The sequence below is a fragment of the Cyprinodon tularosa genome, unplaced genomic scaffold, assembly GCF_016077235.1.
Source record: "Cyprinodon tularosa strain WSP-4 unplaced genomic scaffold, ASM1607723v1 ctg84, whole genome shotgun sequence".
Lineage (NCBI taxonomy): Eukaryota > Metazoa > Chordata > Actinopteri > Cyprinodontiformes > Cyprinodontidae > Cyprinodon > Cyprinodon tularosa.
Window position 1 is genome coordinate 2571739 of NW_024039607.1, and position 27934 is coordinate 2599672.

Consider the following 27934-nt stretch of genomic DNA (forward strand, 5'->3'; position numbering starts at 1 on the left):
GAACAAAAATAGTTGTACTTTTTATTTTCCTCTAAACCTCTACATAATAACATGATGTAACAGCTATATTAAAAGACATGGAAGATCTAGAGCACAGATAATCTGTTCAGTTAATTTATAGAAAAACACTGATAGCAACATGGATGTAGATAGAGGGCTGGGAAACATTGTAGTGTATGGATCAGATTCGACATGATGTAAGAGAATGCCTACTGTCGCCATATGCTTCTTCGGGAGGGAGGAACCTGCAACAAAACTAGGCCCAGTCATTGCTTTATTTATCTATTTTTGCAATTATCAACCAACACAGTAAGCAATAGAGGATATATATTCTGACACAGAAGTTTTGTTTTTATGAGAATAGAGCTTTTATGTGTTATTTTGTATCATTAAAGGCAAAGATATTTGTTTATTTTTAAATTGAGAACAATTTGATACTGTACTTTTTCAATTTCACTAAAGCTACAGAGTTCCATAAGTACTTTTATTAGGTATCTGTCTTTTTGCCTAAATAAAGAATGTGAGTACATTTTACCTGCGGTGGAAGACAAACTTGCGGAGGGAAACATCCTGACTTCAAAATAGAAGTGATTCTCTACCACTTTTTAGCAGTAGGGGATTTTGGGTCAGACGTTTATTACCACTTCCTGTTCAGCAAAAAAATCAACCACTGTACATGTTTGACTTATAAAGGTCTGCGGCTGAAAATGTTGTTAAAAGGAATGGAAAATTTAATACTGTACAGGAGTGAAATAAATATTTCAAAAAATTAAATTAAAGAAATATAAAAAAACTGGCAAACTGTAAAATCATTTTAAACTTGTGGTTTCAAATAGATTTTATATTTGGCCGAAATTTATTCTATTAAGTCAAGGACATATCAGCAAGTCTTTCTAAAACCTCACTTAAATGCATATATTTATATATATGTAAAAGCAGATTATTTAGATAAAGCTGTTTTACTCCTAAACTAGATTTAAGACAGTCTAAAACTTATTGAATGTTAAGGTATACATTAAAGGTACACCAACACATTGCAAGCTATTAGTTTCGGGACATATTAGTGTTTTTTTGTTTTGTTTTATCAGCATCGGTAGATTGATACATGTGTTCATCGATTCATTAGTGCATTCAGCAGCTGTGCCTTGAGATCACCAGAAGCATTGCTGTTTCCATTATTTGCTTTCATTGATAACATTTGGATTATAAATAAGATCACCAACATTTTAAAGGATAAGACCTAGGTATTGAGTCATATAAAGAGCTACCAATACTGAACTTTGAATGAAATCAGCGTTCACCCAAACTTCATACATAATAAACATATTTTTATTTCTAGTTTTATTTTAGATTTTGAAATCACTTTGAATGCAAATGTAATTAAAAAAGGAAGGCAACAGAAAAAAATAACATTTGCAACCCACTGGTGAATTATGCTGTTTTAAGTAGAAGCTGTGTTCCTAGAGGGCCTCTTGTTGCCCGCTGGCACCGCGTTGGTGACCCCTGCTGTTGTTGGATCTCTGGTGTATTTAAGCAGGATGGATGGACCTCCACCCTTGCTTCACTTACTTACCTACATTTACCTCATTAAAAAAAAAATTTTTTTTGCCACTTACCTTTCATCGCGGCAACAGCTCTCTCCTTCTACCTCTTTCGATTACTGTTATTCTGGTGGGCGGCTGTCCAAGTATGGAGGACCAACTCTGCCATATTCTCTCTAAGACACACCCTTCCTCATTTGCATAATGCGGCAGAGATGCATACAGAAATGTAAAAACGACAGGCAGAAATAAATTGTGTTGAATAAAATAAAGAAGGTAAAAAAATACAAAGGCAGAATAAAACAGACAAAAAAGTAAATCATGCACATAAATAAATACTTAAAAAATAAGTGATAAATAAATAAAGTTGAAGATTATAATGGACAATAAATAAATAAGGTAATTATTACAAAGGCAAATAAATAAAGACGCTAATTAAAAGAGATATATATACGTTTATGTCTCACTGTATAATTCAATTTCTACCTACATTTATTTGTTTATTGTATTTTGGGGGGGGCAATTAATTGAATGCTTATTTATTTATTGAGCATTTATTTATTTATGCATTTATTTTTAGATTTGGCAGAGTTGGTCCTCCATTACAGAAGAGGATTAGGGCCACTGAAAAAATAAAAAAAGTTATCTGAATTTCTAATTTTTTTTTCAGTTTAAAATGGGAATTAGAATTCTGACTTTAATCTAAGAATTCTGACTTTTCCCCCCATATTTAACTGAAATAAAACCACCACCGCTTTGGAGAGCACATTCTATGGCGTTCAAATTTTAAAGCATTTAAATTTGTGAACACTAGGTGGCAGCAATACCCTAGTGTATATATTTTATACATACAGAGATTTTATATATATTCTTAACAAACACATGGGATTTTTATGGTTGGTTTGACCCAATAACGGTTTTATAAGCAATTTTCTCTCCACATTTAATGTTGATGTTTTTAGATTATCTAATCTATTATTAGTTATTAATGTAGTCTATATAGTTACTCAGTTTCTGGTTATCTCTAGCTTTTCAAAGGTCCTGGCAGGGAAATAGGAAGTGCAGATGTGGGACCTCCTAGCTGCTGTGACGTCACCCAGAATCCTCCATTCAGACTCCTGTCCTCCTGCTTCCACAGTGCATCCCGCTGCACGGCTCCTTACAAGTGAACTCAAATGGATTTCACACACAGACTATCTGAAACAATCCTAGGAGTTCTGGCGGGTCTGATTCAGTAAGAAGCAAAACTGTGCTCGTCTGGGGATGACATGATGTCTGCAGTAGAGAGCGGCTTGTTCCAACCCGCTCAGCTGCTCAGCTGGGTTTATATGTCTTTACAGGACAGCGCTTTGGACTCGGACTCCCCTGCACAGGAAGGGACGGAACGAGTCACGGCTGATTTGAGCTCCAGCTACCTCAGCAACTTTTTCCATCTGAACACTGAGGTACAGCATAAGCTGCACAATGATTCACACTTTGCATGGATGTTTTACTTTTTGCATAAAACTTTTTTTTTTCATATGAAAAGAAACAAAACCACTGTTACCTTTACTGTAGATTTCACCTGCAGTATGCCTTGCTTTACTCTCACTGAATATGTAAATATGAGTTTTGTATCCTGTTATAACCCTTTACACACTAAAAAGAGTCAGTGTGTGCAAGGTTCTAGAACTCATCCATCTGTGGAGTGAATTTTGTTCCAATAAGTTTTTCAAACAAATCATGTATTTATCTGGAAAAATTCCATCAAGAAATTAAACTTTTAAAAGTATTTATTTACTCATATTTAGCTATTTAAAATATATTTTTTCCTCCATTATGTAACATTCTTTAAACTTTTTATTTTTTAAATGGTTTTTAAAATTTCTCTTTGTCAGACTGTGTTTTATGAATTGCATTCTCTTTAAGTTGTGTTTTACATATCACAGGCTCATCATTTTAAGTCTGATACAAATGATGCTGCTAACGTTCATGCAGACAAATTGAGATAGGTCTATGCTCCTCACTGCGGAGGAAAGCCAACCACTGGTTATAAAGAGAATTTGATTTGTAAACTGAGATTAAAAAAGAATGAAATTCATAAAGATCAATCTGAACAATAAAAAAAAATTTGAAGAATAAAAGTTACAAATCACTGCTTTCAAAAATAATGAAACAAAATTCACCCCATACTCACTTGGCCTCTCCATGATCAGAGTATGCATGGAGAAGAACAGTGTGGTGGAAACAGACATTAAGTCCAATTTAAGTTAGAGATTTATTGTGTTTTTTTTGGTCACAAATCAAATCAAACTAGTTTGAAATTTAGGCAAATATAAACATGAATAAATACAAAAGCTTTAAAATTATTCTTACATTTATTAAAAGATAAAAAGCTATCCAAACTAGTGTGGCTCTATATGAAAAAATCCTTTTACAATGGTTATTATATGAATGACTATGATTTATTACTGCTAGGTAATTAAGGAATAACTTAATCTGCTAGGGAAAAAGATGGCTGAAATATATCAAAAGCAGTTTCTCATGTCTCTAAAACAATACAGGAAAATATGAGAAAAAGGGTCTTTGACATCCATTAGTCTGGAAAAGGTTAAACAAGCATTTCTAAGGCTGTGGGACTCAAGCAAACCACAGTGAGAGCCTTTATCCACAAAAAGAGAAAACATGGAACAGCTGTGATTTTTCCTGGGAATCACCAGTCGACTAAAACTGTTTCAGTTGTGTAACTTGTACTCCACCAGGAGATCAGAGCGCCAACTTTGTGGAAGGTGTGCGTCATATTATAAATGGTGCATCTAATAGCATATCAGAGAAATAACATCATCCTAACAGTCCCATTTGGCTGTGGTAGTGGATTGATCTGGGACTGCTGCGATTTCTCAGGACTTGGACAACTAATTGTTTAACTTTACCAGAAGAAGAATGCCGGGGCATCAGTTTATGACATAGAGCTCAAGAGAATTTAGTTTATGCAGAAGGACAATAAACTGAAGCAAAGAAGTCAAACTCTAAATGGTTTAAAAATAGGTTCTCCATGTAGGTTGACACTTACACTTCTTTAAAACATTAAAAAACATGATAAGTGAGTGAATGCACATTTCACTGTCCATGATGCCTTCTGGAAAACAGAGGATCTGCAGGCTAGTCTTCATGCTTTTCCCCCCGCAGTGCCATAGCACCCATCTCTTCCAGAGACACAAAGATGCTTATTATATCCTGTCACTGGGACCGGTTGGAGTTATGCATGACAAAGGCATTTTGTCTTTACAAAGAAATAGACACTATTGGGGCACACAGTGAACACAGCAGAGTTCAGATCTGCGGAAATTCAAAAACTGCTGGGTTCAGTGTCGCATGGACAAAACAGGGTTATCAATCAGGGTGACAGACAGGCCCATGCAAAATGCTCTTTCATTGCAGAGTCATGACAATGAGTTTTTGTAATTGAGAAAAAAGCAGTATCTCTATGCAAAGCTGAGATAAATTGGTCTATGATACAGTGATTCCCTACATTTGGTTGGAAAAAACAGATTTCCCAAGAACATACTTACTGATTAACATTTTAAGAGGTAAAAAAAGGAGAGGGATTTTATCAGTTTACTGCCTTAAACACAGACAAAAGCAAAACAGAAACCTGACATTATATGATTGGTTTAGCATAGCACTTTGATTAAGTGTTTTTTTTAACTCATAAGTTAATATTTCAGTGTTTTAGATAAGGGAGCCAAACAGAAAAAAAAAATACATAGTGATGGCTGCAGAAAACGATGGGGATACTTTTATTTAGGTGGAGCAAATCAAACTTGATTGTACTGGATTAATTCATCAGTGGGTGGAGCTAATTTTGATTAACTTAAAAAAAATGGCACAAATGAGGCCATATTTAAATAATTATTTTACAAGTTATTTATTTATTTTATTGTGGCACTCATTACCCTCAATACTGGTGCAGCTCGTCTAAGAACAGCTGAATTATTTAATTTATTAACAGGTCATTCCTCTGGATCTCAATTGGTCCTCCTGTAGACCTAACATTTAAGACTAGAGGAGGACTTTTTAGTAAGCTTTGCATCTGTCTCCTGCTGCATGACCTGGTTGCTCTGGACTACCACCATTGGTACTCCTATTTAAGTTTCAGAACCTTGAGTTTGATAAAAGTATAATCCTGTGTTTGAATAGCCCAGTTAAGGTACAGACATAAGTCAGAATAAGAATTTGTGGTGAGACTTGAAAAATAATATTGCTCCTGTAACAAAAAGCAAAAACAAAATGTAAGAGCTAGGAGGGTTGTTACGTGTTCTGTAGATTGAATTCAGAATTTTAATGCCTTTGATTTACTTTTTTCGTTTCCAGCACTGCGTTGATTTGTAGATTTTAAAAAAAGTATTTTAAGCTTTGATGAGGTCCGATTTGAACCACAGATATTCAAGTTCTCGGTGGTTAAAGTTGAATTCCAATTCCGTTTATTTAAATAGCGCCAATTCCCAACACATGTCATCTCAAGGCACTTTACAGGTCAACAGATCATACAGTCAAATTGCATCAAAGGTTTCTGTCTAAGGTAAACCAGTTGATTGCATCCACTCATTGACTCAAATGCAACTCCTCACGCTAAGCATGCTTGTAGCGACAGTGGAGAGAAAAAAAAAACTCCCTTGTTACAGGAAGAAACCTCCAGCAGAATCAGGCTTGTTTTGTTCTGGCTACTGCTACCTTGACCCGTTGCCATCCCTTCACTCACTTAAATCCACAGTTCGGGGAGGACTCTAAATAAGGCTCTTGGTTTCTCCATTATGCCAGTGATACAAAAAATGATGGTGTCATCAATGAGAGATTGCAGCATTTTAGATAAACCTTGTATCCCAATCTGAATGGCTTCTAAAAAAAAATTTAAATTAGTTCAAATATCCAGTTTTAAGTTTGAACATAAAAAAGTCAATCTAAAGTTTAGTTTTTAATTTAGTGGGGTTAAAGGGTCTAATGTAAATGGAACATATATGCTCGTTCATATAACACATTACAAAGAAACTTGTTTAGGAGCCCTACTTCATAGTTATTACATAGTTATTACATTCATATTGACTGTGGGAAATATTGGAGAACCATAAACGAAGGCTGAATATCAATAGTGGTACTAACACCCCAGTTTAAGCATCATGAATCTTTAAATAAGTAAATAGATATTCTCTACTTAATAATAAGTGATTTCTACCTATCTAAGTATTTTTTTTCACGAGTACAGATTCATTCATATCAACTGAAGTTTATATCATTTTTATTTTACAGAGAAAATTCAATCACATCCAACAGTTTGGTTAAAAGCATTTCTATATGAGGAAACCCAGCAGATTGCATCAACTCTTTGTTTAATGCATGTAGTGACAGAAACGTACAGCAGAACCAGGCTCGGTTTGAACGTACCTCTAACATGACCAACCAGAGTTTAAGCTGTCGGCACATGCAGACGACAAAAGGAACACAGATGCACTGATGGAGGAATACTTCATATCTGAGAGAAAAGTAAAAGGTTAATGGGAGCAGTGGGTCTTTTGCTGACTTCATCCTGGAAAGACACCAAGCTAAGCAGATGAGCTTTGAGCCATTATTCTATTCTAGATCAAAAAGATCATAGAGTTAGTCTCAGGTAAAACTCAGCCTAAAGCTTTTTGTAGGATAGGGGCAAAGTTAATCACTGAAAGAGGCCAAGGTGTTTAGAGTAAGTTGAAAGCATTTTTCTTTTCTTACAGGCTTTAACTAAAGGTTTCTACAAAGGCTCTTCTCCATATGGATCCTTCAGTAACATTGTTGATGGTCTGAACTCTCTGGCAGACCATTTCTCAGATCTCTCCCTGTCCTCAGAGATGCACCAAAGCAGCAAAAGACCACCGCCCAACTACTTGTGCCACCTATGCTTCAACAAAGGACACTACATCAAAGACTGCCCTCAGGTGAGCGCATCTGTGCCGCAGCACATCAAGCAGTATCTGCACAGCCTAATATGAAACAGGTTTTCCAGTTGTGTGGGCCATTTGAGCTGTTTGTGAAACATCTGACAGAAAATTAGATCAAGAGTATTTCTTATATTTATGAATGACTCTAAGCTTAAATCATCTGGATTTAAATGCAAGAGGATTTCCCCAGTTCTGGTTTCACTGAATTTTAACTAAGTACTCTGATGTAAGAATATAATGTTTGCATTTTTTTTTTCTGCGTTGTTTCTTCAGCACATATTTCAGCTATATGGAGCAGGACAGGTTGGTAATGAGGAGCAGATGTGAGGTTGGATCAGTGAGGCGGTCTTTCTGAAAGATGATAGGTTCCTCTGTAGAAATAGGCACGACCTCCACTCTAAACATGAAAGAAATGTTACCAAAGCTTTATGTGCAGCTATTATTCCTCATTGATCATGTTGTGAGGGAAGTCCCTGACATTTGTAAGGTGTAGTGGAGGAAATTCTCTGTTACAGAAAGAAGCTGGTAGTAAAAATATTCTTCCAGCTTATGATAACAGTTATTGTGTGCATGGAGGGTGACAAGTGGAGAAAAACACAGGATTTAGCTAATGAAGTTCTATTTAATTATATGGGTCTCAATTAAATATATTGTTTTTTTAATTAAGTGAAATTAATGAGAATAATCATTTAATGTTCCTGTGAGAAGCACATGAGGAATACATTTAAGCTGTCATGTTCATCAAAGGCAAGGAGGCGGGACTAGGGCTGCTCCTGACATCTGATTGGCTGTTTCCTAGTTCTCTTTTACTCTGTCATTATTTTTTGCTGTAAATCATTTTCCAAAGGGTGTTACCAGCCTCCAGCTCCTTATACTTATTTTTGTCTATAGAGAGTTAATGAGAGAAAATGAATTGGTGTTAGTCAGTGGGTTGGGCTAATTTTGATCAGCTTAAAAAAATATGACACACAAATGATGCCATATTTAAATAATAATTTTATAGGTTATTTATTTATTTTATTGTGGCACTCATCACCCTCAATACTGGTGCAGCTCTTCTAAGAACAGCAGGATTATTTAATTTATTAAAGGGTCATGCCTCTGGATCTCAACAAGTCCTCCTATAGACCTTTGCTTTAGGACTAGAGGAGGACCTTTTGGTAAGCTTTGCATCTCTCTGCTGCATGACCCGGTTTCCCTGGAGTACCACCATTGGTACTCCTATTTAAGTTTGAGAAACTTGAGTTTGATAAAAGTATAATCCTGTGTTTGAATAGCCCAGTCAAGGTACAGACATAAGTCAGATTAAGAATCTGTGGTGAGACTTGAAAAATAATATTGCTCCTGTAACAAAAAGGAAAAAAAAAATCTAAGAGCTATGACTGTTGTTAAATGTTATGTAGATTGAATTCAGAAATTTAATTTTTTCGTTTCCAGCACTGTGTTGATTTGTAGATTTTTAAAAGTATTTTAAGCTTTGATGAAGTCCGATTTGAACCATAGATATTCAAGCCCTCTGTGGGGGGAGTTTAATTCCAATTTCAGGTCCGTTTACCGTATTTTTGCGACTATAAGGCGCATATAAACGTCTTTTTTTTCCCTCAAAATGTGCGGCGCGCCCTATAGTGCGGTGCGCCCTATGTGTTACTGCGGACTTTGTTGAGACCACCATGAGAACAGTAAAGGGGGAAGCGTGGGCGTGGATTGTGTATAAAAGAAAAGGTATGTGCTTTATGCTGAACACTGTTGTCATAACAACCCTAAGAGAGACTTTTCCAGCTGGAGTCATTATTAAGGCAAATGAAAAGGGCTGGATGGATGACGAGATGATGAAAGCGTGGCTGAGGGAGGTGTATGTGAGGAGACCACAGGTGTTTTTTTCCACGCATCACCATCGCTGTTAATCTGTGACTCCATGCGTGCCCATCTCACAGCCGATGTGAAAAACATGGTGGAACAAATGAACGCTGTGCTTGCTGTTATTCCGGGAGGTCTGACAAAGGAACTTCTCTCGCTCGACATCGGTGTGAACCAGCGGTTCAAAGTAAGGCTGCGAGCGGCGTGGGAGTGATGGATGACCGACCGAGACCACAGTTTCACGAAAAGTGGAAGGCAGCGCCGGGCAAGTTATGCCACAGTTTGCGGATGGATTGTTGATGCTTGGGCTAACGTGTCTGCTGGCACTGTTGTTCGAGCTTTCGCAAAAGCCGGCATCATTTCTGAGGAGCCGCCCGGCACGGAAAGTGACTCTTGACAGCGAAGAAGGGGAAATTGGCATGTCTTTAGCACAGCTGTTTAATTCAGAAACAGAGGATGATGACTTTGATGGGTTTGATTAATACTTTGTAATAAATACATGAATAAAGCACAAACATACTCAGTTTTGCTCCCGCTCTATTTTTAAATGCGCAGTAGAGGTATTTAAACGTAGTAGAGGATACGTACCGGTATATAAAACCCGCGCCTATAATCCGGTGCGCCTTATGTGTGTGTTAAATACAGTAATGGCACACATAACTGAGACTGCGCCTTTTAGTACGGTGCACATTATTGTCGTGAAAATACGGTATTTACATAGCACCAATTCCCAACACATGTCATCTCAAGGTACTTTACAGTTCACCACATCATACAGTTCAATTGATTCAAAGTTTTCTATCTAAGGTAAACCAGTTGATTGCATCCACTCATTGACTCAAATGCAATCCCTCACACTAAGCATGCTTATGGCGACATTGGATAGGAAAAACTCCCTTTTAACAGGAAGAAACCTCAAGCAGAACCAGGCTTGTTTTGTTCTGGCTGCTGCTACCTTGACCCTTTGCCATCCCTTAACTCACTTAAATCCACAGTTCGGGAAGGACTCTGAATAAGAATCTTGTGTTCTTCTCCATTATACCAGTGATACAAAAAATGATGCTGTCATCAATGAGAGATTGCAGTATTTTAGCTAAACCTTGTATCCCGATCTGGGTGGCTTCTAAAAAGCACTGAGGGATAATACCCAATTTTCTCACCCAAGCAATGCTTACTCAATGGAGATTTTGGAAAAGGTCTAATCAAAGTCTAGAATTAAAACTGGAATACTTTTGATATAAAAGCCTGACTACCTCTTATATCAACTTTTCCACCATTGCTGCCATAATTTGCATAGTGATTTTAACTTAACAATAAAATCATGATATAAGAACCTTTTTCTGTATGGATTCAGGCCATTCTTGCCAAAAGGCAAGAAAAGAAAGAAAATCTAGAGGGCGGTGCTCTTCATGGCACAGTAGATGTTTCTAAGGTGTTATTTTTAAGTCATGTAAAATAGCATGTTTTGTTTGTTTAATTAGTCTATGACTTTTTGCAGCTGGAACTCATTTGTGCTTGAGGGATAGTGACGAAGAATCAAATATTGTTATGGGAAAAGGAAACCTGGAAGAGAGCAGTGCTTTTACCAATGCTTGTTTAAATGAAGAACAAAAATGTCAGTTTCCTTGATGAAGTCTAAAAGGGTACAGGTAAAGGAAAAATAGTAAAAAGTACATGCATTTAGGTTATGTTCTATTAAACTACAATGAATGATATCAAAGGTCAGCCACACTGAAGAGTTGGGTTATTTGCTTCAGGGAGATGCAAAAGATTTGTCTTTGAAATATGCAAAACCTGGAAGCCATTACTGTGCTTTTTGAACCAGTTCTCCGTTACAAAGATGATGTCAGACATTTTTTCATGTGTTGTTAATATTTCAAATTGTGGCGTTACAGTCATGGCGATAGGTTACAGCGGCCGGAGCTGCAACAAACTGGGCTTTACCTAACAAACAATATGCTTTTTGTTTTTGTTGGTTGGAATCTGAAGTACCGGTACTTTAAGCTTAAAACAGCTCAAATCATTTATTGGAAGGGCTTTCGTGTCATTTTGCAATGCAAGAATGAAAATACAATTTAGTTTAATTTGCAATTCAAAACAGTTTATTTATCCTCCCAAATAAGGTCAAAATATCATCCAAAGCGACTATGTTTTAATGATCCTTTCCTAATAAAGTAGTTAAAGCGGGTTTCTGGTAAGATGATACATAGAACTCAGAGTGCTGACAGTAAATGGGTGTAGGGTGGGAAGGGCTTGGAATAAATAAGTGGAGCATTGTTTCTGCAGAGGCAAAGGTCAGGAAGTCAGTCCGAATTGTTCGCACAGCTCTTTTGGCCGGAGTCATCTCCGTCTCTCCCTGCCTGCGTCGAGAAGCAACCATCAGACATCACATTCGCAAAGCCTTAATTGCAGCTGCCCGGAGACCGCTACGTCCACCGTGTTTTTGGAAACACTGGGTAGTGCAGGAAGAGGGTGTATGTCTCTACAGCTACAGTTTAATCATGTTTGAATGGAGGGAAGAGCCTGCAGGATGATCGCTCCAGACAGGGAAACTTCTGATAATTGCAGAAGGAATTCCTTGATTTATTTTTGGTCTTTGAAAGCGAACAGAGATATTTTAAGTTATATTTCCCATTCAGGCGCAGTGCAATATCTACAAGCAAAATAATACACATTACCAGCAAACTCTAAGCGCCTGTTCCAGGTTCAGTGGTATTATGCAACATTCCAGTGCAAAGAAATCTAATTCATTTTACTTTTCCAGCATTTTTACAACTAGTTGTTAGTCAAAAGATACTATATATAAATTATTATTCATATATATATAATATTAAACTTTTTTTTACCCCTGATGTCTCAGTAGTTCAGTGCCGATAACCTATAAGCCTGCAGCTTTTTTTCCTAAATTAACTCAGGTGGGAAGTTCCCGCGCTGTTTGCGGATGGGACTTCAAAAGCATCCATGTTCAATGGGTCCAATTAAGCAAACAATCAAAGCGTTATATATCCAAGATGGATTTTGTGGACACTCAGAAGAGGCCGGCATCCAGCTCAACTAAGACACCAACAGAACCTCAACTTAAGGTGAAAAAAGTAAAAAAAACAAACCTTAAGAACGAGGGTGAGCTACGAGAATGAGCAGAGAGTGCTGCAATATCATTAAAAAACTCCCTAATGACTCTTTAATGATTTAATATCTTATTACGGAAATTATGGGCTATGTTATCGTCTTGTGTTTAATGTTTATTTGAAAACGTTTTAATTGAAAGTGAATATTCAAACTACAGATTTATATATGCATTTATGTCTGAGTAACTCCTCAAAAAAGACGTGGGGAAAAGTCTACACCCTCTCACACTGTTTGATATAGGAAACAGTATGAATTTAAAACATGAGTTAATAAAAATGACTGAAAAACAGCAAACTTTTTTTTAAATAATTTTACAAATAAAAAGCTTTCTGCAGTTTGCATCACAACTTTTCACTTCAGGTACAGCTGCAAACTGTTTGTGGTAAATGCCTCCCAGCTTTTGTGCAAAATAAACAAGCTAATGTTAGATTTGCTGGACAGTGTCTCCAGAAACAATTTCCAAGTCTTGCTCTAGGTTCTGATTTGGATTTAAATCTAGACCATTATAACACATCAATCCATCATTAACTTCAACCTGCTGTCTTGTACCTGCTGAAGAAAAGCCTCCCTACAGCATGATGATGCCCACACCATGTTTCACCTCTGGTGTTTTCAGGTTAATTTGAGTGTTGGTTTTCTTTCACCTACAAACTTTGGCATACAGGCAAAAAAAGGTTATATTTGGAGTAATGTTGAACATGAATTATTTTTTTAAATCTTGATTAATCTCACTGTAATCTTGGAATTAATCTAGATTAAAATGGTTTATTTGAATTCTGCCAAAGGGCTTCATGAATTTGAATCAGAATTTCTTTTTTTGCAGTGCAACCATTTACAGAGGAGAGAAAAATAAGATTCTAGGTACAAATATGATACAAAAATAAAATAAGGATAAGAATAAAATAAGATAAGGATGATATGTGTGTGCTACCTAAATAAGTAAAAGTAAGTCTTAGAACAGGTTTCTCAAGCCAGGTAGCACATTAGACCAAGGACTCATCTCCTGTTTCTGAAATTCATCACAAACTGCTTGAGAAAGCTTTTCTACTATGATAACTGGTGATTAAAGTAAATAATATTCCATAAGATGTATTTGTGTTTAATATGTGTTTATTCGGAGAAACATGAATTCTGAATTCTAGGCCCTATATGATGGGTCATGGTGAACTGTTTACAGTAGCTTTGTGTCATCAGTCCAAGCGCTATTTCTCTTTTTTCCCACCAGTCACTCAGGCAGTCATTGTAATGTCCTGTGAGGCCGGAGTAGCAGCAAGGGCTGCTGGGTAATGTCAAGATGGGGGAAAACATCACCATTTTATCCTAGTTCTGTGTTAAAAGGGGGTTGTGTATGTTAACTTTGGCACCATTGGAAGAATGTTTTATCAGTTGCATATAAGGGAATAAGCATTTCCTATTTTTTTTCTGTATTGCATAAGGACTGTAGTTACTAATAAGTCATCATTAGTATAGACCCAGCTTCCAACCCAACTCTGAGAATAGATTAATGGCGATATTTTCTTTATTGCCCAATAAGAGTCTGGCATTAATAATCCTGAATGGTATAATTGGACAGTCAAAGTTACATTTAATCAAGTAATGCTCAATAAAGTTGACTTTTTCTGTTCTTCAAATAACTGGATCAACATATAATATATGTGCTAAGTTCTATTTAAAACTATTAACTCCATTCTCAGTCTTTAGGCCTCACAGGACACACATGTTTAACTTTGCAAAGTGAAAACAGATGGGAAATCTTGGCTTGGCTTAGCCAAGCATTTTCTTTTTTGTTATTCTACAAAAAAGCCCCTAATCAGTTAATATTTTGATTATCCACAAAGTGATGCCAAGAATAAAATCAATATTTGCTTCCTCCCGAAAAGTGTGCATGAGGCTAAAAATCATGAAACATATCAGTTTACCTACATATTTAGTCTCTACAACAACCAGCGCGGTTATTGAATCATATATCACATTATGTTAAAGATTGATTTTCTTATTCGACTTCTTATGCCTTTGGTTTTCAGCTCAATCTGGCACTTGTTTGTGGCCCTATTGCAGACAGCGAAATGTTTGCATTGACTACATTTTCTGACTGAGCTGGGAATCACTAAAATGTTTAACAAAACAGTGCTACACATTCTTTGAAGTTTTTCTGCTGCACACTTTATTTTTGTAGTTGGACTTGAATTCAATTGTTGAATTTCCTCTCACGAATAGACACTGGGGAAATGTAGGGGCATCCTAGAGACAGGGGCATACAACCATTCATACACTCATACTTGAGGGCAAATTTGAAGGACCAGTAGCCAGCACAGACTTGTTGAAGGGCAGTGGCAGAAAGACACAGAAAGCACATTTAGCTCGTCCTCACCACTACAGAGGGCACTTTAGCATGCATTTTGGCCCCCAAAGAGGACATTTTAGCAAATGTTTTGGCCTATGAGAGGGCACTCTGGACTTTGTTTCCAAGTTTTAAGATGTTTTGCTTCCCATCCAGGAACCTTTTTTCAATTAAAAATCCGTCCGATTAATTTGCATGTTTTATTAGCCAAAACAAGGCCTTGTTTTTGGGCCACTCTATAAAACCATGAACTCAATGCTATTTTCCAGTGGATTGTTCTTTTTTTACTTTTTTGGAATGACTATGACCTGGATGATTGAGAATCTTCACCAACATGTCCTCATAACTATAGAGATCATGTCAGCATGCATTTTGGCTCCCCAGGGGGCATGTTAGTATACATTTTGGCTCCAGAGAGGGAACGTTAGCATGCATTTTGGCTCCTGAGAGGGCAGTTAAGTTTTTTCTCCTGGTTGAAACTGTTCTGTTTTGGATGAGCTGATAAGTTTTTGTTATTTTCTTTTTTGTTTTGTTTTTTAACCTCTTAATATCCACCTCATACCCAAATGGACCCATTTCATGTTCACCAAAGAGTTATATAAAGTTTAAACAAAAGCAGATTTACGTGTTTCTATGATCGGAGATTTTTGAGACAGGTTAATATATTCCGATATTCATCTTTTGGCTATTTTTGGACTGATTTCCGATATCACTATTTGATCGGGGCACACCTATTTTCCAACTTCTACGTTAATTAAGCACTTAATAGTTTCTGTCATTTTGTCTCATGTTATTTCTTCCCAGTGAGAGCTGCCTTATCTGCTCACTTCATGCTGTCTGTTGTTATTTTTCTGGCTCCAACATCTGCTAAGGACAACGAGCAAGATAGAGGGAACCCTGGAATGTGGGGCAGACAGAAAGCCTTTGATAAATGGTGTCTGTCAATGCAGATGTTTGTGGCTTTGAATGTTTTAAATGAACTACAGATTTTCTACCAAGTTGAATAATGTTTTTGGCTTTGGATGAACATTAGATGTGCTTCTTTTTTTTTTTTTTCAAAGGACCCTTAATGTGAATTGGATCCAAGCATTAGCAGTTTAACACTGAGAAGATAAAACCTGCAACTTTTTCCACTAATTCACATTTAAAATGAATTAAATCCAGAAAGTGTCAAGATGTAAACCAAGGTTTAAAACCTGAAAGCAACCTGCAACAACTGCACATCAAGATCAGGACCTGAAGGTCTCAAAACTCTGCAAAGAAGGTTCCTCATCTGTTTTTTTTTTCTTTTTATTGTGTAACTTTGCTTGAGTTGATGATAACTGGACAAAAATCCTTATGAACCAAATTTTTGCCTGTCTGGTATATTCTGTGCTGTTGACTCAAATTCAAAATCCGTTTTTTTTTTTTTTAATGCGTCAATATTTATTTATTGTATTTTGTTTTATTCACTAGTAATAACAGTCCAAAATGTTATATTTCACTATTTTCTAGGGGTCAAGATATTTTGGTGGTTTTCTTTTTCTTTATTAAATGTTTCTAAAACAATGTTGTAAAAAGAAATATCATATTCCTTTGTGCTTTTTATTACATTTTTGACATTTGACATTTAAAATCGTGAATTTAATGATGGCATTTTAATAAGAAATTTGGAAAAAAATGTTGATGCGTGATGTTTTTCTTCTATTACCACCACCTCACAGCAGGCAGCTGCCATAGATTTAATTATGTCTTAAATTTAAGGGTGAAAAACAACAGAAATGTAACTGAAACCTTTTTTTTTTCACTAAATTCTCTGACCCCTTTTAAATGCTCATGTTTCCATTTCAACCCTTCTTTCTCTGCCAGCCCACCTGCCCCTGCCATTTACTCTTTGTGAAACCTAATGCCGCTTTAAAGCTGTATATGTCATCAACTTGAAGCTTAGCCAGACTGAGCAGAGTGCATGTTGGCAGCAAAACCTTCCCCAAGGTAAAATGACTTATTTGAAATAAATAGATGCTAAAAAGAATAATATGTGTAAATGTCTGTAAGTGGTAATCAGCTGTTTTTTTGTTTTTTTCCCCCGGCACTAATACAGTCAGGAATTGAAATGTTCCAAGTTTACAAATAATGACCTATGCTAAAGATTTCATTTAATACATTAAGATATTTTTGCCTCGATTTGTCCATTCATGACATCAAATCAATGTTTTTCAAGACATGATCTTCCTTTTATTGAAACATCACTCTCACGCAGAGAGAGAATTGCGTTGCTCTGTACTAGTGAAAGTGTAATGACAATTAAAAGCCAGAAAAAAAAATCATTACACTTTTCTTGTCAAAGACAAGCTCTGTAGATATTTGAATACATTTTTATAATATTTGTAACGCAGCTAAAACCCTCAAGCAGATGTAGACTAGATACCCCAATATCTTAACAATGTTCATCACCAAATATTTCATATAAAAAAAATGTTAATTATGAATAGTTTTGCTATACGCAGTTATAATTTGAGTCAAATTATATCCGACAGTTATTGTGTGGTTTATTTCAGTGTTTCATTTGTAACAGAGATTGATATAAAGCTACATAAAGCGGTACTTTTATTTTACTTAAATATCAAAATAAAGTGATGGAGAGTCCACTTGGAAATTTATAATTCGGTCAACATTTCACGTCTTTTCAAAATGCAACTTTGTATTTCTTGCAAAGCACTTACGCAACACTTGAAGGTCAAAGTATTTTATTTTTTAATACAATTTGATATTGATTTGACAAATCAACTTAGTTTCAAATAAATATTTTATGGATCGTCATTCATAAAGGCAAAAAGGGACGGTGGTAACAATAAACAATAAAAAGACATTTAAGGGTGTCATGATTAGAGCAAGTGAGTCAAAATAATTTCACAAACGATAATCCAAAATAATCAGAAGTTGACTAATTGAAAAAATAACCAGTAAATCAGTTGACTATCAAAATGATCGATAGTTACAGCCCCACTGTTATTGAATCTTTGTAGAAAAGGATGCATGTTTTTTGATGTACAGTTTGTCAGTTTTACATCAATTTCAAATGTGGAATTTATCTCAGAAATACATATTTTTTATATGTTTATAAGAGGAGCATTTGTTTAGCAACTGCAAAACTTTTTGATTCCCAAGCCATGTGACAGGAAACAATGTTTATCCTTATAAATCCAGCTGTTAACTTGGATACTAGTCCAAAACAGAGAGACTAGCTGCAGCAGATTTTAGTCCAGGGATTGATGTGTGGTGACAGCTGGATTCCTTCATGATGCTGTTGGGTCTCATAAAAACTAAACCCAGTAAGAGAGAGACAATAAGCACTCAGGGTTTGTTAGTGTTTAGTAATTGACCTAATGGTGACCAGTGGGTTTGTGTTAAGCAGGTTAAAGGCCTTATATGTGCATTAGAGTGAACGACCTTGAAAAGGAGGTGGAGGGGTTGAGGCATGTCTATTGTTTCCAGATGATCACAGCCTCCACCTGGATCTCTCTCACCAACATAGATGGAAATCCAGTCGCATCTGCTGTAGCTTGATGTGTTCTTTATTTTAAGGGGTATTGTATTGTTAAAAAAATTAATCACACAAATTTGTCTTGAATCAAAATGTTTTTGCTTTTAGTTTCTTGCTATAGAAAACTTAATTCAAACAGGAGGCATTTATTTCAGGGGGGATTTTATTTGAGGGCTTTGTAGCTTTGCAGAGATAGTGTTCTTACTTATTTATCCTTTACCATCACCTAATTGTCCTACTATGTCATCTTCTTTGTAGGAATATTTTGACCATCTACAATCTACAACCCTGGACCATAAAACCATGTTTCTCTATAAAAGAATAAACCACTTAACCATTTATTGTTAATAATTACCTTAATATTTATCCATTTATTTTATTATTTTAGGCCCTGAAGATGATTAAGCTACACACAATACAGTGGATTGCAAAACTATTTACATTCCTTCAAAATCTTTCCCATTCTGCCATGTTATCACAAATTTGATATGTTCTATTGGGAATTCATTTGATTGCACAAAACTAGTTGTGCGTCACGCTCAAGTTGAATGTCAGAGTCAGATTGGCTAGAAAGCATCTATGAACACCTCTTTTTAGTTCTTTAATCAGATCTTTTCATATATGCATAAAATTCCCAAATTTTTGGTTTTAATTCTCATTTGTATTAGTATTCTGATCATTTAAAAAAAATGTATTATTGTTTTTTGGTCTCTTCCCACTAGGTCGTTCTTCAATGTTAGATTTCTATAAATTTCTTTGTGCCAATTTATTTAAACGGGTAAACTTTGTAGATTCTCTTGTGTCTATGTGTTAAGCTCTGTTTTATCATAACCCTCCTACAGTTCCCTCCTTAGCATTGTTTCTCAGCTGTTTCCATGTCACTCATCACACTTCATCTGTATTTAGGCGCTATGGTTAATTTGCAATGATCCCCTATATACAATGTTTTTCTTGTGGCAACTGTTTAAGTTTTATAGATTACTTTAAATCCTTAAATCATTAAGATCTTCCCATATTCACATGCACATTGGTCCTGCTCAGACACTGTTCTCTGTAGTGTCGTTGACGTGACTATGTTGCTGCAAACTGTTCCATTTTACTTTTATAACATGTTTTGCATTGTTGTAACTAGGGCTGAAACAATCAGACCAATCGTGATTAATCTATTAGCGAAATAATCCTTAACTAATTTAGTAATCAATTAATTGTTAACTGGCGTGTAGAGACTCTAAAACAGGCCTTTAGCTGAAAGAGCAACCCACTTAGAGCAGTAATTATAGCAACATTGTCAAAAAAGTACATAACAATTTTGCATTTAAGAGGAAAAAATTTTTTTCGTCTGTCAATATGTTATATCCAGAACTCAAGGGGAAAAGGTTTAGTTTTACCTGGTTTAATTTCAATTTAAGTCCCCTTTAAGGAATCTTTGGCTATCAGATAATTAATCGATTAATCGATTTGCAAAATAATCATTAGTTGCAGCCCTAGTTGTAACAGTCTGAGACAATTCAGATATGAAAATGCCTGAATTGTAAGTTATTCTTTTTTCTTTAAGGTGATGGAACAGAAAAATCATTTTATTTTCCCTTAGTGGAGACATTAGGGTACAAGGCTTTCACTGCAGTTCTTATTAACAGTGAATGGAAGTCGGCTGCTCAGATCAACAGTTGGTAGATAAACAAGAATCTGTTGCAGAAGAGAATCCATGAAAACAAAAAATTAACAATACAATTCAACCTCTAAATGTCAGTTTGAAGGTGACATTTAAAACCATTTGGTCATACTAAATTTGCCTAATCAGTTTAAGACAAAATGGAGCTGGAATCTACAGCTTTTAGAATTTTTCTATTAAAAAATTGGTAAAAAACATAATTTTTCTTTTCAAAAATATTTGCTACTTTAAGATGGTCTCTCTATAACATGAAGTTGTAAGAAAAGTTTTTTTTTTTTTTTATCTGTGGTGGTATCAGGAACAAATACAAGAGAATAGTATTATATATAAAACCTTGTGTTATGGTTTGGCTGATAATATCAATGCCTGAAACTGGTCCTTCACTCAGTTTTTCCTGTATTCTTAGAGTCTCCATTAAGTGTTGGGTCAGAAGTGTTAGTTCCATTTGTTGACCGTCAGTGCATGACATCTTCGATGGGTCTAATGGAAACTGTCGAGTGTTTGATGGCCCCTGTTGCCCTGCAGGCTCCACCATTTAGGCAAAGTCTGTTTGTTTTGCTCTGAAGAGTGAAAGCTGTTTCCTCTGTCAGGAAGATGATGGTCTGTTCACTGTCCCTGCAGGCGCCTGACAAAGTGTGATCCGCAGTGAGAGGTGACCCTCCCCAAAGTGCCTCATGGTGGTCGAATGATGCAAGTGCAAACCTAAAAAAAAAATGAATACTGTGCCGAGGCCCCGGCCGTCGTCCACTTCCCTGTTTGGTTTAGCAGATGTTGTCCTGGAAATAACTATAGTAACCTGTAATATGCTTTGGAGGGGAACTTTGTGCTGTGAAAACGGGGCTTTGACAGAGTGCAGATTCAGTCTCAATTTTAATTTGCATTGCTTTTCAGGCAAGATGTTTTTCATTTTAAACATTCTTGATGAGGTACTTTTTTGTGGCTCCGTTTTGGATTTTGTCATGTTCAAAAAACGCAGCGTTCATCTGGATTTTATTTCCTCCCTTCTCAGATCTTTGCATTCTTATTGGAGGACTTGGTCCAGCTGGGAGGGATGACTTTGACCATGAGGTATTTGTCCTATGGCATAGGGGCCCCTTGGTCTCCTCCCCCCCTACAGGCAGCGCTCCCATTTAGGGTCCCCTGGGACCCCAGCTGGAGACATTAGGGTTAATAAAGGAGAATGTTACATTTTTTTATTTTCTTCAACTAAATACATAAAAAACAACACATTATATTATCCTTGGAAAAAAGCTTCCATAATTTTACATCCTTCTAAGCTTTTAGGATTGTGTAATTTAAGGATCACTCAACACCACAAAGTTTAATCAGACATCAAAGCAGAGTGTGCTTCTCTTTTTACCTAAAGAACCATAAATAATCATCTTATTCCGCAGACAAAACTTGGCTCTCTTGACCATCAGCAGGGCAGCTTTGGTTTCCAGTTGCAATCACACAGAGCTTTGAATTGGCTCTGATCCAAAGAAACCAAACAGGTCCTTCAGTCTGCAGTGCAGGGTGGAGAGAATTGTTAAAGGTTACATCTCTCAGCTGGGCTTTAGCTGAGGAACAGAGCTGGTCGGTCGTGGGGCCTTGCTAAGCACTGCGGTGGATCATATTTGGACTTTGGTGCGATAACCCGACAGAAAGTGCTGAAGTCGAAAAGGAAATTCTACTTGCTCCTTATGGTTTTCCGCAAAAAAAAAAAAAAAAAAAAATAAATAAATAAATAAAATTCTAAGCTCTAAAAAGGTTGCAGGTTTTCTTTCCAACCAAGCAATAGCACATGTTCAGATTGGACTAACTTGCAGCCTGCAGCCACACAGCCCTTTCTGGAACCACTTTTACACCTCTAGTTTAGAGGATTTGTAGGACACATTAAACCATGAAGTATGGTGGTGGCAGCATCGTGCTATGGCGGTGGTTTTCTTGATCAGAAACCAGAAATCATCCATGGGTGAAACCCTGTGGAGGATTTTTATCTTCTGGCAGAACAAAAAAACAAACAAACCATCAGACCTACTATGGGATGGCTGAGAAGCACGTGGCCTGATCCAGGATTCCATTAAAATGAGAATATGTGTGGAAAGGCTATATCAACATAAGCAGATGCTTTCTGTGATGTCTATCATGGCAAATCTTATAACATTGATTGATTAACAGGCTAGTTAAAGGTTTATAAATGTTTCTTTTTTGTTATACAGGTGCTGGTCATAAAATTAGAATATCATGAAAAAGTAGATTGATTTCAGTAATTCCATTTAAAAAGTGAAACTTGTATATTATATTCATACATTACATACAAACTCATATATTTCAGATGTTTATTTTGTTTAATTTTGATGATTACAAATGACAACAAATGAAAATCTCAAATTCATCATATCAGAAAATTAGAATATTGTGAAAAGGTTCAAAATTGATGGCCCCTGGTGCCACACTCTAATCAGCTAATTAACTCAAACCACCTGCAAAAGCCTTTAAATGGTCTTTCAGTCTAGTTCTATAGGCTACACAATCATGGGGAAGACTGCTGACTTGACAGTTGTCCAAAAGACGACCATCGACACCTTGCACAAGGAGGGCAAGACACAAAAGGTCATCGCTAAAGAGGCTGGCTGTTCACAGAGCTCAGTGTCCAAGCACATTAATAGAGAGGCGAAGGGAAGGAAAAGATGTGGTCGAAAAAAGTGTACAAGCAAGAGAGATAACCGCACCCTGGAGAGGATTGTGAAACAAAACCCCTTCAAAAATGTGGGGGAGATTCACAAAGAGTGGACTGCAGCTGGAGTGAGTGCTTCAAGAACCACCACACACAGACGTATGAAAGACATGGGTTTCTGCTGTCGCATTCCTTGTGTCAAGCCACTCTTGAACCACAGACAGCGTCAGAAGCGTCTTGCCTGGGCTAAAGAGAAACAGGACTGGACTGCTGGTGAGTGGTCCAAAGTCATGTTCTCTGATGAAAGTAAATTTTGCATTTCCTTTGGAAATCAAGGTCCCAGAGTCTGGAGGAAAAGAAGAGAGGCACTTCATCCACGTTGCTTGAAGTCCAGTGTAAAGTTTCCACAGTCAGTGATGGTTTGGGGTGCCATGTCATCTGCTGGTGTTGGTCCATTGTGTTTTCTGAGGTCCAGGGTCAACGCAGCCACATACCAGGAAGTTTTAGAGCACTTCATGCTTCCTGCAGCTGACCAACTTTTTGGAGATGCAGATTTCATTTTCCAACAGGACTTGGCACCTGCACACAGTGCCAAAGCTACCAGTACCTGGTTGAAGGACCATGGTATCCCTGTTCTTAATTGGCCAGCAAACTCTCCTGACCTTAACCCCATAGAAAATCTATGGGGTATTGTGAAGAAGAAGATGCAATACACCAGACCCAACAATTCAGAAGAGCTAAAAGCCACTTTTAGAGCAACCTGGGCTATCATAACACCTGAGCAGTGCCACAGACTGATCGACTCCATGCCACGCCGCATTGCTGCAGTAATACAGGCCAAAGGAGGCCCAACTAAATACTGAGTGCTGTACATGCTCATACTTTTCATGTTCATACTTTTCAGTTGGCCAACATTTCTATAAATCCTTTGTTTTTATTGGTCTTCAGTAATATTCTAATTTTCTGATATGATGAATTTGAGATTTTCATTTGTTGTCATTTGTAATCATCAAAATTAAACAAAATAAACATCTGAAATATATGAGTTTGTATGTAATGTATGAATATAATATACAAGTTTCACTTTTTAAATGGAATTACTGAAATCAATCTACTTTTTCATGATATTCTAATTTTATGACCAGCACCTGTATCTATAATTGATTCAAGAATTCTGAATGAAATCTCTGTAGTGTATTTTGACCTATATTGGAAAATAAAGAATATAGCCGTTTTATATACCTCGTTGTGTTTATTTTTTCTACAAATTATGATATCACAATATTTACGAAAAAAGGTGCTTATTGTTGCATTTATTGTTTTTTTAGGCCTTTCTTGGCTCCCAATTAGTTCAAATATATAAGCTATCAATAGAAATCAGCTGTGCTGAAGCAGGAAAGCCTCTAAAATCTGCAGGAAAGTTGCCCCTGAGGACCGACTTTTGACATGACTGCTGTAAGGTCTTAAATGTGTTCAGCTTCTGCTTAAGATGTTATTAGATCTCTTTTTATACTATTTGTCAACAGGAAATTCCCAACATTAACTTTTACTTTGTATGCTTACAGAAATTAGGACATATAACGGCTTAATCCTTTCAGGATGATTATTTTCACATTTCTGTTTAAGTTGCACTTTCACATCTTTATCTCACAATGAGGTGATTAACACAGCTGCTTCTTTTCAGGCTCGACCCAAAGGTCAAGGCCTGACCCCGTATCAGGGAAAGAAGAGGTGCTTTGGAGAATACAAATGCCCTAAATGCAAGAGAAAGTGGATGAGTGGCAACTCTTGGGCCAACATGGGACAGGAGTGCATCAAGTGTCACATCAACGTTTACCCACACAAGCAGGTAAAATATTACATCTCAATTAACAATATTGTTATTTAGGTTAAATACGGGAGTTTCAGGTTTAGAGGATTTGAAACTGCTGTTTCCAGTGATGGCTTAAGGGGGGAAGAGGAGCGGTACATCCTTACATTACTGTAGTAATTATTATCAAAGTGGCAGAAAAAGGATGCATGTTTTCTTAATTACCAGCACTACTCTTGTATTTAGCATAGATCAGTATTCAGCCCTCCTTAGATCACTGATGTAGAACCATGTCTAGAAAATTTCAGAATAAGTCTGTAAGATTTGATCGAATTTTTGCTAAATGGTTTGATAGTTTTTTAAGTTCTTAATTCTTAAGGAATTAAGAAGGTTTAGACTTTGACTTTAGGACTCTTGATCTAAACTATTTCATTCTATCCCTGTATATTTGATTAGAGGTGTTTTTATTGATTAAATAAGAGCCTCAAACCCAAAGTCAACAGCTTTCTGATCTGGAAAACAAGCTGCTATATCCATGTTTCTCGGTGGCAGTGTTAGGTTTAAACCAAATGAGCACATTTTGGGTAAAATGTACATTTATTCTTATCTAACCAGAGGAACGTACTCTACATTTGCTGTAGCCTTCTTGTGGCAAAGAGAAAAAAAATTTTTTTCCCCGCTATGACTAACTTCTCTATAAAGGCAACAAAAATTGTACAAATGTTTTTTCCTGATGACCGATTATCTGAGTTGTACATCTGTGCAGCTCCTCCAGAGTTGCGTTGGGTTTGCAGTGCTGCCGTACGTTTTCCATTCTGAAGTAATGGACTGAGCAGCTGTGGGAGATGTCTGAAGCTCGGGTTTTACTTTGTAACCTGCTTTTCCCTGACCATCGTTTAATATTCTTGGTGTTGGTGATGCTGTTTCTTCACTACAGTTCTTAATTATTTTTCTATTAGCATCTATTAGCAGGTCAGTTCATCTGGTTTGAATCATCTTCCACTACAGTGGAGTTGCAGCTCAACGGGGGCTGGATCTTTCATTGCAAGGTGGCTCTAAAGTCCAAATAATGTGATTTGTAGAGACACCAACAGCAGCCTTAACTGCTGCTCAATTTATGGCTTTTCTCAGACTCAGATTAAAAGAGAAATTAAACAGAAAGCACCCACATGATGCACCCTGGATATGTACAGCAGAGAGACAGAAGCCATGGAGAATAAAACAGAAGGATAGGAACTAGAGGGTATGTGAAGGTAAGCTAATGCCACATAATAGCGTGCTGCGATAAGCCCAGTGTAAACAGATTTAGTCATAAAAGATACACAAATATCCCATGACAATGGTCCCATCCCACTAACTAATCAGTATGAACTGCCAGCAAGCAAGCAGGGACTGAAAATAACGATTCTTTGTAAGAGGTTATAATGGAAAAACAGTAAAACATATTGACCCAGAGAGAACCTAATTGGTACTAGAGGAAAAAGGAGCTAAAGCAACATGGGCTTCACAGAATTGCTAAGTTTATTCCATGATTATATGAACAACAGCTGCACCTACGACTTGTTGCACTGTATTGCAAGGATAAATCGCTTTTTTTTTTAATTTGTAGGATATACTTTTGCTTTTGTAACCTGCACTACTTTCCCTGGATTTTGGGGAAAAGTTTGGGCTGTTGTTCAATTGATCATTAAAAATCTTCAGACAAAAGAGTGAAGTTGAAAAAAAGAAAAAGAGAAACTCTTAGGTGTAAACTAGGTTCATACATTCCTGTGTGCACTTCTTTCTTTGTTTTCAGTGTTTTCTTATTGTATTATTGTTTATTTTTTCTGAATATATCCGAAGCATATTTTATTTTCAGTACAGTAACTCAAACCAACTACTTGTTGCTTTGTAAATTATTCACCCACGTAGCCGAACCTATCCGACATCCGGTTTAACATCCATGGCCATGGTCAGGCGCTTAGCCATATCTGCGTTACTTTTATTTCAGAATGTTTCACTGCCTTGTGTCGGTCTATAACAAAATCCCATTGCCTTACATGTTGTGACTCTAACACGACTAAATATGGAGCAACGAACCAAACTGTTGCATCTGTGACTTTCGTCACTGCATTGATTTCTCCCTTTCAGAGACCTCTGGAGAAACCAGACGGCTTGGACGTGTCGGACCAGGGCAAAGAGCATCCACAGCACCTGTGTGAAAAATGCAAAATCCTTGGCTACTACTGCCGCCGTGTGCAGTAGGAATTATTGCCTCTCCCTGCTATTTGCAGACCTCTTGGAAGATTCACCCTTTTGTATTTTACCTTTAAAAAAAGGATTTTGTACAGTGATATTTCTAACAAACATGTTTAAAACATTTTCTCTAAGGCAGCCTTAAGAACAAACGTACATCTCAGCAGAAAAGAGTCATTCTGTGTTCTTCAAAGTGACTCAGCTGTCTTCATTTTAATCTCATTACAGAATAAGTGAATTACTGTGAATATTAACCAGGTTAGCTCCTTCTGATTCTAGTCAAGTCTGTATATTTCCAAAATAATTCATTGCAAGTAATGCCATCTGTATAAAATATGCAAGTAAGAAGTATATTCAGTGTTAACATATCACTGCTTATAGGTACATTACTTTTTTCTATGATTTCTTGTTTATTAAATGTTTAAGAGGAATATATTTGATTGAAAGTTGCACTGTGACTGTTATGAACACACCACCCTAATGGTTCAGGGTTATGTTCACACAAGAAGCTATAGCAAAGATGTGAAAGGCATTCAGCGCTGGGAACACTCACCAAAGTGCCAATTAAGTTTGTGAGATGATCGCATGGGACCAAAGAAGGGAGATAAAAAAGTTGGAAAAAGTAGCAGATGTGGGGCAATAGTCGAAGGACACTATTTACTGAAGTAATAAAACCTAAGATGTGAAGTTTTATACCATGTGCCTCCTTTGAATAACAGATCTATGGATTATACTTCTATTAAAAGGCTTATAAAAGATGTTTTGTCTGTTATTTTTTTCCCCTCAAAATCGCAATCTTATGCATTGCTGCATTGATGTGGTTGCTGAAATTTTAAACCTCTATAGTTAAATTTGCATAATTATTGTTTTCTTTCATTTTTATTAAATGTGTTTTTTTTCCTCAGTGGGTTTACAAAATGTGCAAAATAATAAAGTGGACTTGACCGGGGATCGTGACAAGTGATATTTTCCATCCAACTACTCAGATGTTAAACATTATGGCTGGTTTATATTTTTATGGATTGCGTTGAGAAAACAAAGCCAAGAATTATTCCATCATTGCTTTTTGCAACCCTTCCTAAAATTTATAGCAAAGGGTGGGAAAAGTGCCACATTATATAATCTCCCATTTATTATAATAGGAATGATGGCAATTTATCTTACCACTGTTTAAAAACAGGGAAAAACATTTTAATCTTCTGTTTGCTACAGCAAC

At 36.5% G+C, this 27934-nt stretch overlaps 1 protein-coding gene across 1 annotated transcript; it reads left to right on the top strand.

Moving 5' to 3' along the window:
- Positions 1-2656: 2656 nt before the first annotated feature.
- On the top strand, positions 2657-27476 carry LOC119774945 (zinc finger CCHC domain-containing protein 24-like). Its single transcript, XM_038272734.1, has 4 exons — positions 2657-2986; positions 7289-7489; positions 24358-24522; positions 26614-27476. Exons 1-4 carry the CDS (start codon positions 2810-2812, stop codon positions 26725-26727), a joined length of 657 nt encoding a protein of 218 aa, XP_038128662.1. The 5' UTR covers positions 2657-2809; the 3' UTR covers positions 26728-27476.
- Positions 27477-27934: the final 458 nt, after the last annotated feature.